The sequence below is a fragment of the Callorhinchus milii genome, unplaced genomic scaffold, assembly GCF_018977255.1.
Source record: "Callorhinchus milii isolate IMCB2004 unplaced genomic scaffold, IMCB_Cmil_1.0 Scaffold6, whole genome shotgun sequence".
Taxonomy (NCBI): Eukaryota; Metazoa; Chordata; class Chondrichthyes; order Chimaeriformes; family Callorhinchidae; genus Callorhinchus; species Callorhinchus milii.
The window spans coordinates 11556524-11573256 of NW_024704747.1; the positions used below are offsets into that span (position 1 = coordinate 11556524).

Here is a 16733-nt window from a genome sequence, read left to right on the forward strand (position 1 = left end):
TTCGTTATTTGTGGTATCGAGTGTTATAAGTTGTGTTTTAGTGTAATTCGTAAAGAAAAAAAATGGGTACAGTACTTGACAAAGCAAGTAGCCCAAAGGATCCGGTCCAAATTATGTGCACATTATATCCTGAATACGAGACTAAATTCAGATTACTATCTGGGCAGGCGAGCAAGCAATTAGAAGGTTGGCCTCAAGGAGGTACTTGGGATTTGGAAAAACTAATAAAAATACAAAATGCAATATGGAAAAAACGAGGCTGTGGAAAGGGGTTAAAAATTAAGTTAGCCATTAAAAAATGGATAGAAGGTGAAAAAAGAAAGAACAAGTCAGTGGTAGCCAGTTGGCAAGATAATGCGCGAAAGAGGGGCATTAGTATCCTAAATAGTGAAGGAAATAATAAGGAAGTAGAAGAATTGATGGGAGAGTGTAGGGTTAAAGATAAAAAAGAAAGGAAAGAAATAAGCAAGCAAAAAGCGGAGAGAGCTATACAAAAGGCACAGTCTAAAGTTGCCGACGATTCAGATTCGGAAATAGAAGACGATATAATATGTTGGTTGACTGATCATCAACCACCAGCTTTACAAATTGTAGAACCGTCAATTCCAGCTGCTCGGCGGGGCCGTCAGTACCGTGCCCACTGCTCCTCCTCAGGATGCCGGTCGATTCGTAGACCCAGTTTCGAACCGAACCCAGTCACACGATACGCCTCCCTCTTTGCCTCTGTATCCACAAACAGTAGAATACACTACTGCGCAGACAGAAGGTGCTAGACAATGTCGAAATAGGATGTTCCCAAACCCCGCAGGCAATCAACCAATATGAGTCTGGAGCCCGTGGAAGCCGTCGGAATTACACGGCATTCTCCAACAAGCCCCCGATAAATGAAAAGATGCTAGAGCATTTAGAGATTACCTGCTGCTTACTACACAGGTGTATGGGGCAACAGGAGAGGATCTTTGGTTACTAATACAGATCGCGCTCAATAGAACACAGTGGGCAGCGTTTAAAGCAGCAGTGGAAGTTGATAATTGGGAAGCTTTTGCTAACAGATATGCCGACCCAGAAAATCAAAAGGAAACTCTACTGGCAGCAGTAGAGTGAGTTTTGGCAAGCCCCGTTAATGTATCCAAAATACTAGATTGTAAAGCTAAAAAGGAAGACGAAGCTGACGAATTCATGATAAAGTACAACCAGATTTATGAAAAATTCTCCGGCGACACAACTTATTTGGCAGGGCGACCATCGCCACAATATAATGCTTTGGTTTTACAATCAGTTCCAGCAAAAGTAGCTGAAATGGTTAAAACCAACAACATGAATTGGCAGGAAAACACGCAGGCTCAAATGGGTAGGTCAATTCGCTACTACTGGGATCAGACAGCTTCAGATAATTTAGAACAAAAATTAAAAGAAAATAAAGAAATTAAAGTAAAGGCGGAATATACAACAGGGACTTCAGCAGTTGACAACGAGCAGCAGCTAAATTGGCATCTCGAGAGCAAAAATTAATTGTTCCTAAAATAACGAATATGGCTCAAAGATCCACAGGGATACAGTCAGATTCTGAGGTAAAAAAGATGCCAACTTTAGATGACGTTATCTCATTACAAAAAGAGGCCTCTACAGATGAAATAACAGAATGGGAAAACAATGGATGTACATATGATGACAATTTAAAATTATGGTTAACTCCGGCCGGACAGTGTTGTGTTCCACTTAGCTTACTACCATGGTTAGTTGATATTGTTCATCAACAAACGCATGCTGGCAAGGAGGGAATGATGGGGTTATTACTCCAATCATGGTGGAGCCCCTTATTTGACCAAAGCGCCCAAAAAGTAATACAAAGATGTTTAATTTGCCAAAAATTTAACATTGGAAAAGGAACACCATGCCCCTAGGCCGTACTCCTCTTCCAGCAGGGCCATTTGATACAATTCAACTAGATTTCATTGAATTGCCAAAAACTCAGTGTTACAAATATTGTCTAGTAATTGTAGATGTATTCAGTTAGTGGATAGAAGCTTATCCAACTACCTGCAACACTGCAGAAACAGTTGTAAAAATTTTATTAAGAGAAATAATACCACAATTTGGAATTCCCAGTTGTATAAGCTCAGACAACGGACCACACTTTACAGCCCGGATAAACAAAGAACTTTGTGACCAATTAAACATCAAACAGCAGTTTCACTGTCCATACCATCCTCAATCTGCAGGATTGGTGGAGAGGGCTAATCAAACATTGAAACTCAAACTTTCAAAACTGTCTGAAGTCCCTTTTTTCTACTCCCATGATGTTATCCCTAACAAGTACAACAACAACAAAATTACATGGAGTCCTGTAGCTCAGTGGTTAGAGCACTGGGTTTGCAAGTGAGAGACCTGAGTTCAATTCCAGACAGGGCGAAACCTTGGGCAAGTTTCCTTACTCCACACACCTAATAATAATCCCTCCAAAAAAACAAAACAATAATAAATTGGTCATTTTCAATCCATGACTGTTTGTGGGACACTGCTGTGCGCAATTGGCTGCCGCATTCGCCCATAAATATACAGTAAATTCACTTTACAGTATATTCTGTGAAGCACTTTGAGATGTCTAGAAGACATGAAAATTGCTATATCAAATGCAAGGATTATTATTATTACATTTATAGAGCGGCTTTCACATCGGGAAGAATCACGTCGGCTGGACAGTTAGGGGTCAGGACCCGAGCATGGGGGAGGTATGGGGTAGGGGTGGGAGAAGGCAGAGCGGTGGGAGGGTGACCAAAGGCACGATCGAAGAGGAGGGTCTTGAGACCGGCCTTAAAGGAGCAAGGGAGGAAGCGAGGCTAGTACAGCTACTCCACCGCCATTTTTCCCATCTCTATCTTTTCTAAATACGTTATATGTATTTTTTTTAAATTGCCAGTCCTGTTCTTTTTGTAGCCACGTTTCAGTAATCCCAATTATATCTGGTTCCTCACTACGAATTATTGCCTCCAGTTCTCCTGTTTTATTTTGGATGCTGTGTACATTGGTATGCAGACAGTTTAATTCATTATTATTAATTGTTTCTCTCATTTTATTTTTGACAGTCTTTTCACACTTCTGTTCTATAATTGTATTTATTCCCTGACCATTTATATTCTCCTTATTTCTTACTTTTGTCTGGCTTGAGTCATTTCCTTCTGATCCCTCCCCCCTTTTTATGAGTTTAAAGCCTTTGCCACAGCCCTTTCCGCTAGGACTTTTGTCCCCTTCCGGTTCAGGTGGAGCCCGTGCCATTTGTACAGCTCCTTCCTGTCACAGTATTGGTGCCAGTGTCCCATGAAGTGGAACCCTTCCTCCCACACCAATTCTTTAGCCACGTGTTAACTTTCCTAATCTGTTTCTCCCTATTCCAATTCGCATGTGGTTTGGGTAATAATCCAGAGATTAGTTCCCTCGAGGTCCTGTCTTTTAACTTAGCTCCTAACTCCTGAAACTCCCTCTACAGGACCTCCTCCCTGTTTTTTCCTATGTCGTTTGTCCCAACATGGATCATGACAATGGGATCTGCCCCCTCCCTTTCCAAATTCCTCTTCAGCTACATTGAGATGTCCTTTACCCTGGCAGCAGGAAGACAACACACCCTTCTGGATTCTCGTTCTTGACTACAGAGGATGTTATCTATTCCCCTAAGAATTGAATCCCCTATCACAACTACATTTCTATTCTTCTCTTCCCCACTTCGGACAGACCTTAATCAGGTCACCCTTCAACCTTATGTTGCAATAGAAAAAGTCACAGTTCACTTTGATGCTGATAAAACTACTCATCCCGGGTATCATCCTAGTAAATCTCCTCTGCAGCCCCTTGTATAGACCTTACTATATTAATATAGTAAGACCTATAAGACAGGTGTTAAATCAAGTATCTAATATTTGAAAGGAGCCTACGTGTTTGTTGTTATAATCAGCTGTTCATTTTCCCTGCTTGTCAGTCTTCCCAACTCCTCTCTCCACATGCTGCAGAATCCTTGTCCTCACCATCAAAAGCCTCAGTGGTCTTTCTCCTCCATACCTCTATGACCTGCTAACCCATTACAGGCCTGTCCGCTTCCTCCTCTCAGCGGATTCTCGCCTGCTCCACGACTCCGCCATGCCCGCCTCACCAGCGACGATGAGCCTTCAGTCTTTCTGCCCCCACCCTTTGGAACTCCATCCCACAGAACCTTTGCCTCGCCTCCTTGAAGGCCTGTCTCAAGACCTTCCTCTGCAACCGCATCTTTAGTCACCTCCTAACCCCACCTCTTTGCCCTCCACCTCTCCTGATGTCAAACCCCAGCTCAGGTGCAAATCCTTGACTGTCCAGCGCTTTGGGACATCCTCCCAACATGAAAGGCGCTATACAAATGTAATTAGTATTTATTGTTTTCCAAAGTCCCTGGGTTACAATGAACTTTCTGCGGTTTTCGCTCCACTATCACTATCTTTTACAATCAGCCATTCTTTCAGGGTCTTGTACATTCTGGTCTTGCCATCACTGTATTCCCATGCTAACAGCCCAGCAAGGATGGCACTGCAAAGAAGATGAGGTGCTGCCCACTGCTTCACGCAACAGACAGCCTCGTCAGGCTTACATTAACCGTGACCATGATATCAACTGCCAGCATCACAATGGGCGCTGACAGGTCCTTGGTATCCCCTAGATTAGTAAAAGAACAGACTGTACCCTGGAGGGGCCTCTGTACAGGCGGCGGAGCTCATCGAAGGCTTGTAGTTGCTGCAGGTCCAGAGTCATCTCTGTGGGCTGCTCAAAACAAGGGAAAGAAATGCAGTCAGGCACACAGCTCAGCAAATCGAGGAGACAACAGTGCAACTTAAATTGATACAGTGCCTTATGGCAGGACGTCACAAAGCATTTCACACAAAGCTGCAACACGCACCTGAGCCGAGGTTGGGGGGGGGCCGAGCTGAGTCAGGGGGAACTGAGCAAGGTGGGATCTGGGTGGAGGTAAGCTAGCGGTGGGATGGGGGGGAAGTGAGCCCTCATACACTCCATACACAAAATTCTACTAATTCAAAACTCTACCGCCCGGACCTCACCACTGTCAAGCGCTCCAGGACGGAACTCCACCTGAAGTATTAAACATGGTACAGAAACCCTGCCTTAACGTTACCAGCCAGTTCAGTACTTGTGTATTTGTTATGTTAGTCATATGAAATCCGACTTATGCATAACTGTACATAAGTCATATATGATACAAATTATGCAAGTTTGGCTTAACTCATATTAAATGTATGGTCCCAACTGATACAGCTTATGTGAGGTTTACTGTATTAGGATGCAGTGGGTGTTGGGTGTGAATAGCTCCAGCTGGCAGTGTGTTGGTAGTTTACAGTGGAACTGGGTGATTCGCCACGTATTTAATGTTACTAATGGAAATTTACAGGTGAGAAAGTTGCCATGGTTGCAGCTAGTGCTCAACGAAGGATCCGGGAAGCAGGAAGGTTACTTGAGGCTGACGTATAATGGGTACTTGGGCAAGACACCAGAGAACAAGTAGTGTCTGCCTGCGAAGCAGTCAAAGCAGTCGAACGACAAGTCAAACTCCAGGAGAGAAGAGGGAGGAAATTGTTGGAGAGGGGGTATGAAAGCTATTCTTTTTAAAGAACAAAATCCATGCATTTAAACAAGTGTGAGTCACACTCTGTGGTTCATTAGTGGAGAGCAATGCTAAAGACGAAAGATCTTTCGCAGTTGTTGACTGCGTCATTAGTAACAGTAATTTACAGTAAGACGAGGGGGAAGCATGCCGCGGAACCCAGCTGTGGTCGGGGGCTATCCTGCTTCCCTGTCTGCCACATTTTCAGTTTGTTCCTCATCACAGATCCTCTCTTACAGCTAAGGTCAAGTGACAGAGCTAAGAGTCTCACATGTCTCCAGGGACTTCTCTGTAATTTTACGACCATTAACTGCTGATGACTGTTAATTGTTTGACGAAAACACCTCATCAAACAGGGAATAATCTCCCACACAATCCAGCAAATCTTTCTTATTTGCTGCTGATATTTTTTTTATCTCCGAGCTGGCAGGTTTTTCCTTTTACAGCTCAGAAGCAATCTGGAATTTTAACTCTTTGAGTTCTGGATTGAAATTTTGGAAAGAAAATCTCATGAGGAAATTAGAGTCTGAAAGGTGGAGTTACATACACCTTGAGACAGATACTGGGGGAGGGGCAAGTTACATATCAAACAAATTACTTTTATATAGTGTGATTCACATTGTATTACATCACAAAGCACTTCACAAAGACAGGATTGAATGCTGGGCAAGGGAGAAAGAGGACCGACAGGGAGGAATCATCATAGAATCAAAGAATTACACAGCACAGAAGGAGGCCATTTGGCCCATCGTGTCTGTGCCGGATCTTTGAAGAGAGCTATCCAAATCAATCCCACTCTTCCCATAGCCATCAAACTTGTCTTCCCCAAATAATTATCTACTTCTCTCTTAAAAGCTGTTACCGAATCGGCTTCCTTTCAGGCAATGCATTCCAGATCCGAACAACTCGCTGTGTGAAAAAAAATTCTCCTCTCCTCCCGTTTCTTTTAATAACTATTTTAAAATTGGTGTTCTCTTCCAGTTGAGTATCTTCACTTTTGATTGTGCCTTGTCCCTTTCCATAAGTACTCTAAACCTAATGATGTTGTGATCATGTTGTCCAGATATTCTCTTACTGAAACTTACTCCACTTGCCCCACTTCATTCCCCAGAACCAGATCCAGCACTGTTTCCTTCCTCGTTGGGCTGGAAACATACCGATCCAGAAAGTTTTCCCGCACACACTTCAGGAATCCTTCACCCTCTTTGCTCTTTACACTGTTATTTTCCCAGTCTATCTTAGGATAATTGAAGTCGCCCATTATCACTACTCTGTTGGTTTTGCATCTTTCTGAAATCTGCTTGCAGATTTGCTCATCTATCTCCTTCCCACTGTTTGGTGGTCTATAGTAATCATAGAGTAACAGCTTCTTTTCTGTCCCTTAATTTTAAACAAATAGATTCTGTTTTTGGACCCTGTAGCACATCATCCCTTTCCAGGGCCGTAACCATGTCTTTAATCAGTATTGTCACCCCTCCTTTTTTCTTTCCCTATCTCTTCTGAATACATTATAGCCAGGAATACTCAGCTCCCATTCCCATTGTTTGAGCACACCATAACCCGATGTGCCAACTTGAGCCTGCAGCTCACCAATCTTATTTGTTACACTCCCTGCATTTAAACGTATGCACTCCAAGACCGACTTAGTCTGTTCTGCATTTCTCTCCATCTAATTGCTCCTTTTTAATAATAATAATAATCCTTGCGTTTGATATAGCGCTTTTCACGTCGGGAGGACGTCCCAAAGCGCTTCACAGAACACTGTAAAGTGAATTGACTGTATATTTGTGGGCGAACGCGGCAGCCAATTGTGCACAGCAATGTCCCACAAACAGTCGTAGATTGAAAATGACCAATTTATTATTGTTTTTGGAGGGATTATTATTAGGCGTGTGGAGTAAGGAAACTTGCCCAAGGATTCGCCCTGCCTGAATTTGAACTCAGGTCTCTCGCTTGCAAAGCGAGTGCTCTAACCACTGAGCTACAGGACTCCACAATTTTTCTGGATTACTCCTTATTAATTGCTATTCATCTCTTCTAGCCATCTGTATAACTTGTTTGTCTTCTCTAATGCTACATCTTGATTCCCTTTCTCCATCGAAATTAGTTTAGACCCTTCCCTACAGCACTAGTTAACCTCCCTGTGAGGACATTGGTCCTAGCCCTGTTCAGATGTAACTCATCCACCTTGTACAGGTCCCACCTGCCAAGAACTGGGCCCAATGATCCAGGAACCTGAAGCCCTCCTGTTTGCACCATTTCTCCAGCTATGCTTTCATGTGTTTGATCCTGCTGTTTTGATACAGAGATCATCACATTTGAGGTCCTACTCTGTAGCGTTTTCCCTAGCTTCTGATGCTTTCCCTGTAGGATCTCAGCCCTTTTTTCCCCTACGTTATGGATTCCAACATGGAGCACGACTTCTTGATGTTCCCCATCCCCCTATAGAATGTTTTGCATCCGTTCCGTGATATCTTCAACCCTGGCACCAGGAAGGCAACATACCACGCGAGAGTCACATCTTTGGTTTCAGCAACGCCTGTCTACTCCTTTTACCATTGTATTCCCAATGACAATTGCATTGACACTTTTCCCTGTGTCCCCCTGCGCATGCATTTGCTTTCGATTCCTCTCAACTTTCTACCATGAGGGAACATGGTAGGAAGTTCCCTTTTCCTACCATGCCAGTTGGTCACCCACTCACTCTCATTCTGAACTCTCTGTGGCGTGACCACCTCCTGAAATGTTTGATCCATGAACTCTTCAACTTCCTGTATGCTATGTAGTGACTCCAGCCTCTCCTCGAATTCAGAAACCCTGAGCTCAAGCTTGAGCAGCCGGAGGCACTTCCTACACACTTGCTTATCCAGGACACACAAAGCATCCTGGAGTTCTCACATAGCACACATTGTGCATGCAACCAGTCTTAACTGCGCTGCCATATTTCCAGAGATATTTTATATTATTTTAATATAACTATTATATATTTTATAATTATACACCTCTTTCCCCCTCTGCACTGAATTCCTTAACAGAATTCTCATTCTGTTCCATCTCATTCAGTTTCCTCCTCAAGCTGCTGGGCTCTCTGCTCAAAAGCACCCAGTTTCAACTGGTCATCAGATTTTTTAATCCCTAACCCCTGGCATATGATTAACTACTAATTGACTTGTTTGCCTGCTTACATATAAAGTTGCCTCTACCTCAAGATAGATTTCCCACTATTCTGCTAAATAAAACAGTTCTCTCTTGCTCTCTGGTATCTCTCTTGCTCTCTGGTATCTCTCTTGCTCTCTGGTATCTCTCTTGCTCTCTGGTATCTCTCTTGCTGAAGAATTCCCACTCTCACTTTGACAAAATTCTCACTCTGTTCCATCTCACTCAGTTCCCTCCTCACACTGCTGGCTTTCTGCTCAAATTGGGATTATTCTACTTAGAGCAGAGAAGGTTGAGGGGAAATTTAATATAGGTGTTCAAAATTATTAGGGTTTTTGATAAGAGTAGCTAGGGAGAAACTGTTTCCTCTGGTGGAATAATTAGCAAAAGAACTAGAGGGAAGATGAGAAGAATTTATTTTCCCGGAGAGTCGTTATGATGTAGACTGCACTGCCTGAAAGGATGGTGGAAGCAGATTCGATAGTAGCTTTCAAAAGGGAATTGGATAGGTAGTTAAAAAGAAAACATTTGCAGGGCTATGGGGTAAGAGAAGGTTATGGGACTAGTTGCATAGCTCTTTCAAAGAGCTGCAACAGGTACAATGGGCTGAATGGTCTCCTTATATGTGCTGCAAGATTGTATGATTCTATGAGGTTCTGTCTGCCTGTTCAGGTGGATGTTAAAGATCCCATGGCACTATTGGAAAAGAGAAGGAGTCCTGTAGCTCAGTGGTTAGAGCACTTGCTTTGTAAGTGAGATACCTGAGTTCAATTCCAGTCAGGGTGAAACCTTGGGCAAGTTTCCTTACTCCACACGCCTAATAATAATCCCTCCAAAAACAATAATAAATTGGTCATTTTCAATCTACGACTGTTTGTGGGACATTGCTGTGCGCAATTGGCTGCCGCGTTTGCCCACAAATATACAGTCAATTCACTTTACAGTGTGTTCTGTGAAGCGCTTTGGGACGTCCTCCCGACATGAAAAGCGCTATATCAAATGCAAGGATTATTATTATTATTATAGACATATACCTATAATCCTATTCGGTAGTGTACCCAGTGCTGGTTAACTCTAAAACAAGAGCTTGATAAAGATCTGGTTAATTCTTCGCCCACAATCATTCTACTTTATAGTAATGTATATCCAGTGAAGCACTTTTGAGTTGTAAAAGGAGCTATAACATATACTAACTGTACCTGTTGCAGCTTCACTTGCAACCAAAGGATCCAATATGGAATGCAGATTGACACACAGACAGGCAAACAGACAGACATTTCATTTTTATCTATACTTATCTGGGAGGACTCCTGTGGGAGGACTCAGTGGGAGGACTTGTTGCTTTAAAAATCTAATTTTGTTGTTGTTGCTGCGGCTTAGCTTCGTCTGTGTTCTTTATTTTGTTCCCGCCGCTTGGCTACGTGCATGCTCTGTGACTCAGGATGCCTCAGCGCTATGGTGACCCGGTGCGACCACCAGGTGTAACTGCAGTGTATGTACGTGCTCTGAGATGCACGATGCCATAGCACCATGGTCAGCAGGCATGGCTACCAGGTGTAATTACAGTGTCCATGCACACGTAAGTGCTCAGTGATGCACAATGCCACAGCGCCATTTTGACTGGGCAACTACCAGGTGTAACTGCAGCGAAAAACGCAAATCTGAAAATAACTCATGAACGATAGAAGATACGCGAAAACAAATGTCACTCCAATGATCAAGAGCTTTCCAATGAGGTATGAATCATGTCTCTGTGACAATCAGTTATTGAGATCCTTCTTGAAGTGCAGACAGACATTGTCGTTTTATTAGTATCGAAGAGAGAGCTATAAAGGATGATTATTTTAACAATATTATAAATGTGAGATTGGAGATTAGAAGATTAAAGATTCCTTATGAGCAGCTGCTTTGATTGATGTCGCCTGACTTGCTGAGTTGGTGCGCTTCTAGACTGCCACTTTTTGGGGTTGTATAATGTGGGTTTATGTTCGATTCCGATTCTGTTAGAATCATAGAATGTTCCAGCAGAGAAACAGTCATTCTATCTAATCCCACTGCTGCTCACTCCCCACATTCTTTTTTTTAAAGCTCTGATTCCCTATTAAAAGAATGCTTCAACAATAGTTTGTGGCTTGGGACTTCCAATATTATATTAGTAACTAGGTCCCTAACCTCTGGAACTCTCTCCCTCCATCTCAGACCTGCCTAAAAACGTAGATCTTTGCCCATACCTAAGGTCACATTCCTGTTTTCTCGCATGTATAGGAAGTGCCTAGGCTGCTCGAGCTTGTGCTCAGAGTTTCTAAGCTCGAGCAGACGCTTGTGTCACCACATAAGCATAAGCATAAGCTGAAGAGCTCATGGATCGAAAGTTTCAGAAGTTGGTCACCCCACAGCCACAGAGGCTTCAGAATGAGAGTGAGTGGGTGACCACCCGGCATGGTAGGATGACGGGACGGGCAGTGCAGAAATCCCCTGAGAGTGTGGCACTCACAAACCGGTTCTCTGTACTGAATACCAGTCAGGGTGATGACATCACTGGGGAGGGGAATCAAAAGCAAATGGATGCACAGGGAAGAATGTCAACGCAATTGTCATTGGGGACACAATGGTGAAAGGAGTAGACAGACGACACTGCAACCAAAGACATGACTCTTTATGGTAAAATAGGCAGACACGTGGCAGATGAAGTTTGATGTGGAGAAATGCGGTGATGCATTTTGGGAGAAAGAATGAGAGGCAATATTAGCTGATGGTATAATCTTAAAGGGGGTGAAGGAACAGAGGGGTTCATACACGTAAATCTTTTTAAACAGTAAAGATACTAGGCTTTATAAATAGGGGTATAGAATATAAAAGTCAGGAAGTTATGATGAACTTTTATAAGACACTGTTAGGCCTCAGCTAGAGATTGTGTTCAGTTCTGGGCCCCACACTTTAGGAAGGATGTCAAGGCATTGGAGATGGTGCAAAGGAGATTTACCAGGATGGTACCAGGAATAAGGGACTTCAGTTATCAGGAGAGGCTAGAGAAGCTGGGATGAGTGGAATATGCCAACATCCCCAGGGTTGAAGTGAGCAGACTCACAGAGCAGGGAGAGCTGAAAAGTCCAAAACCCATGTCCAAATTACACACTCAAATGAATGTTGCACAATCTCTAAATCGTTTTGTACAAGATATGTGGCCGTAACACAATTACATAATCCACCCAGTGAGCAATCATACAATGCATCTGAGAGCCATAATTCAAGTAGGGATTTTTTTTTTGGTCAGCCAGGTGTTGACATATGCAGAAAAATAAACCAAATTGAGAATTCCATGCATCTCACCTACACATGGAAATCCCAAAGAGATTGTTGGAATGGAATGTGCATTCTCTCCCTCAAGGGACACATTCTGCTTACCTAATTCCGGAAAGTATTAGGGGAGTGGTGGCAGGAAAGTGCGGGGAGGAGCCTGGGCCTACCTACACAGGTATTTAAGGTCGCGGCGGCAGGGAGTGCAGCTATCACAGGGCTATGGGGCTGAGGAGGGAAGGAGTGGGGGCAAAGCGGGGGAACCGCTGACGTCATAGTTTAGTTTTCAGGAGTGTGCGCGCGCAAAAAAAAAAAAACCCCAATGCCACCCCCTCCCCCCACCCCAGGGCTCACATCAGGGCCCACCATGGTCCTGTTGGGTTGGCTGCCCCAGCCCCAGCCTATGGGATAATGCCATCCACCTGACCGCTCGCTCCCGGTCCCTGCATGCGCACTATGGCTGCCGCTTTGACCCGAACCCCCTCACCCCCTCGCTCCTCTCTCACCCCAAACCCTCCCCCCTCTGCATCTCTCCCGCTCTATCCTCCTCTTTCTCCGTCCCTCTCGCCTTCTATCACCACTTGACCCTCCCACAACCTCCCTCTGCTCCAGCCTGGGAATCCTCCGCCGGGCTCACCGCGGCACTCGGCGTTGGCTGTCCAGCAGCAGCCACACCGACTGCCCCATTCCCCACCACACTCGCCAGCCCGGACACAGACCCGGGTAGCCAACCTCTCCTCCCTCATCCCCATTCCCCCCACCCCTGCCTCACAACCTGGACGCCCCTCCCCCCCCACACACCCTTCTGTCAACCGCTCCCTCCACATCGGACTTCAAAACTTCCGCTCCCTCTGTAACAAGGCCCTGGTCATCAAGGATCTCATCCTTGATGAGAGCGTTGACATCATGGCCTTAACGGAAACCTGGCTCACCCCAGGCGACACCTTCCCCCTCACGGAGGCCACACCACCCGGCTACACCTCCCACCACATCCCTCGCCCCAACCGCCGTGGCGGTGGTGTAGCCCTTATCTCAAGGACACCACTTGCCCTATCCCCCTACTCCTCTGGCTCTTTCCCCTCTTTCGAGCACCTCACCCTCTCCCACCCCTCCTTCCTCTCGCTCAAAATCCTCCTCCTCTACCGGCCCCCTAAAACCTCTCCCACCTTCATCTCCGATATTTCGACACTTCTTACATCTCTCTGCCTCTGCTCTGATCGCCTCATCATCCTGGGCGACTTCAACCTGCACTTCACCCCCTCCTGCTCCATCTCCTCAGACTTCTCTTCCCTGCTCTCCTCGCTCAACCTCTCCCTCCACATCAACTCCCCCACTCACAGTCACGGCCACCCACTCGACTTGGTGATCACCCGGGTGTCTCGGATGTCACTATCACCGACAAGGCCGTCTCCGACCACCACTTCATCTCCTTCACCACCTCCACCCCCCTCCCCACCTCCACCCCACCCACCACCATCTTCTACCGCCCCTGGAAGAAGTTACCCCCACAATCCCTAACCGCTGCCTTGGAGTCCTCTGAACTCCTCTCCCTCTGGCCTTCAACCCTCACTGACCCCTCTTCTCCTCTCACCCTCCTCCACAACATCCTCTCCTCCACACTCGACACTCTTGCCCCCATCACCTCCCGTACTGTCTCCTACTCTCGCTCCTCCCCCTGGTTCACCACCCACCTCCGCTCACTGAAGAGCCAGGTGCGGGCCGCTGAACGCACCTGGTCAAATCTGGCCTAACGGTCCACCAACAAATCTGGCTGGACCTCCTCAAAATCTACCGCTCCACTCTAGCCTCGGCCAAGTCGTCCTTCTACTCCAGGATAATCCTGGAGGCGAAGAACAACCCCAGGCTACTGTTTTCTACCACATCCCGACTCCTCCGTCCCCCCCGCCACCCCGCGCAGGTCATCTCCTCCAACCTTCACCGTGAGGAGATGCTGGATTTCCTTGAATCCCAAATCAAGGGAAATCGCTCCGCGGTCACTTCCCCTCCAACATCCACCCACCCCCTCCCTCCCACACTCCCGACTCCTACCCATCCTCCCCTACACACTTTCGTACCCGTTTCCCCACCCTCTGTCACCAAACTCATCCTATCCCTGAAACCCACCACCTGCTCCCTTGACCCCATCCCCACTCCACTCCTTATCTCCCAGCTCCACCTCCTTGCCCCACATATCACAGACATCGTCAACCTGTCCCTCTCCTCTGGCTCTGTTCCCATTCCTTTAAAAACTGCCACCATCACTTCCACCTTGAAAAAACCCTCCCTTGATGCGTCGCAGCTATCAAGCTACCGGCCCATCTCCAACCTCCCCTTCCTGTCCAAGGTCCTGAAACGAGTTGTCGCCTCCCAGCTGCGCTCTTTCCTCTCCACCCATTCATTATTCGAACCCCTTCAGTCGGGTTTCCGTGCTGCCCATAGCACAGAAACTGCCCTGGTCAAGGTCACCAATGACATCCTGACCATCTGTGACCAGGGCTCCCTCTGCCTCCTCGTCCTCCTCGACCTATCGGCAGCATTCGATACGGTCGACCATGCTATCCTCCTCCACCGCTTGTCCTCCCACCTCAACCTTCAAGGCCCTGTCCTTGAGTGGTTTAGGTCGTACCTCTCCCACCGTCTTCACTTTGTTTCCACAAATGGCTTTTCCTCCGGCCCCCGCACTGTCTCGTGCGGTGTCCCTCAGGGCTCTGTCCTCGGTCCCCTCCTCTTCACCCTCTATATGCTCCCCCTCGGTGACATCATCCGCAGACATGGGGTTAACTTCCACATGTATGCAGATGACACCCAACTCTACCTTTCCTCCTCTACCCTCAACTCCACGACCACCGATGTCCTGACAGCTGCCTGTCCAACATCGAGTCCTGGACGAGAGACAACTTTCTTCAGCTCAACGTGCGTAAAACTGAGGCCCTCCTGATTGGCTCACGTCAGCGCCTCCGCACCTCAGGCGCTGACAGCATCAGCATCTAAGGTTGCACTCTCCACCTCTCAAAGCCGGTCAGGAACCTCGGGGTTCTGTTCGACCCTGAGCTGTCCTTTCTCCCTCATATCCGCACCACAACTGGCACCGCCTTCCATTATCTCCGGAATGTCACCAGACTACGGCACTACCTCACCCCTCACGCGGCTGAAACTCTGGTCCACGCCTTTATCATCTCAAGGCTGGACTATGGGAACTCTCTCCTCGCCGGCCTTCCCGGCACCTCCCTCCACACTGCAGGTCATTCAGAACTCTGCAGCTCGTGTACTGTCCCGCACCAGACACCGCGACCACATCACTCCCACCCTTGCTCGCCTCCACTGGCTCCCCATCCCCCAGAGGATCGAATTCAAGATCCCCCTCCTACCTCTCCGACCTACTATCCCCCTACTTACTTGCCCGTACCCTCCGTTCCTCTGGCTCCGGTCTGCTCCACATCCCCCGCCCCAACCGCCCTACCATCGGTGGCCGGGCCTTCAGCCTCTCAGCCCCGAGGCTCTGGAACTCTATCCCCCAGTGCCTTCGCCTTGCCTCCTCCCTTTCCTCTTTCAAAGCCGGTCTCAAGACCTTTCTCTTTGACTGTGCCTTCAGCTCCCCTCTCGACTCTCTACCCCCTCCTCGCTCCCTCCCTTCCCTCCCCTCACCCTGACCACTTCCCCCCTGCTCGGGTCCTGACCCAACTGTACAGCGCCTTGGGACGTCCTCCCGACGTGAAAGGCGCTCTATAAATGGAATCTTGTTGTTGTTGTAGGTGCAGGTAATCAAGATACAAGGCTTAGGGACCCCAGATTGCACCCTGGGGTACTGCTGGAGTCTAACCAGCCACAACCGTAGAGCTTGCCATTGATATCGCTTACCCGCAAGCTTACCCGCTGCTTGTCCCGCTACGACAAGCAAACCCGCTAGGGCTTTGGCTTGCAAAGTTAACAGGAGCTGAATGGGATGATTCCCTGCCCCCAATGACTGATGTGCCCTTCCAGGTCCTGCCGATGAGCCAGGCTGTGCTGTATCAACAGTGCTCTGGAATACTGCAGACCCGCCTAGCACAGAAACTGGACTACCGAGACTGCCACAGAGGGCTGGCTCGATTCTGACATTCCGTTACCAAACATGTCACCTTGGAGCCAGTTCAGCTCCAAGCAGATCCCGTTTATCTAGTTGGTCACTAGTCACTAGTTGGTCGTTTAACATCCGACAAGTGTGGGTTTGAGCCCTCACTAGGCGTAAGTCTTTGAAGGTGGCAGGAAAGCTGTTAAAAAAGCATACCGGATACTAGACTTTATAAATAGGGGCATAGAATACAAAAGTCAGGAAATTATGATAAACCTTTATAAAACACTGGTTAGGCCTCAGCCAGAGACTGTGTTCAGTTCTGGGGACCACACTTTAGGAAGGATGTCAAGGCTTTGGAGATTTACCAGGATGCAACCAGAAATGAGGGACTTCAGTTATCAGGAGAGGCTAGAGAAGCTAGGATTATTCTCCTTGGAGCAGAGAAGGTTAAGAGGAGATTTAATAGAAGTTTTCAAAATTATGAGGGGATTCGATAGGGTGAACAAGGAGAAACTATTTCCACTGGAGTATGGGTCGGTAACCCGAGGGCCCTGATTTAAAACAGTTGTTAAAAGAAACAAGAAGGGG

At 46.9% G+C, this 16733-nt stretch overlaps 1 protein-coding gene across 3 annotated transcripts in view; it reads right to left on the bottom strand.

Moving 5' to 3' along the window:
* Positions 1 to 16733, bottom strand: part of vps8 (VPS8 subunit of CORVET complex) — a 327260-nt gene that overhangs the window by 21840 nt on the left and 288687 nt on the right. For all 3 annotated transcript variants that reach the window (XM_007907675.1, XM_042336096.1, XM_042336095.1), the window contains one exon: positions 4705 to 4782. In XM_007907675.1, coding sequence (XP_007905866.1) covers positions 4705 to 4782 — 78 coding nt within the window. The remainder of the gene's footprint in view (positions 1 to 4704; positions 4783 to 16733) is intronic.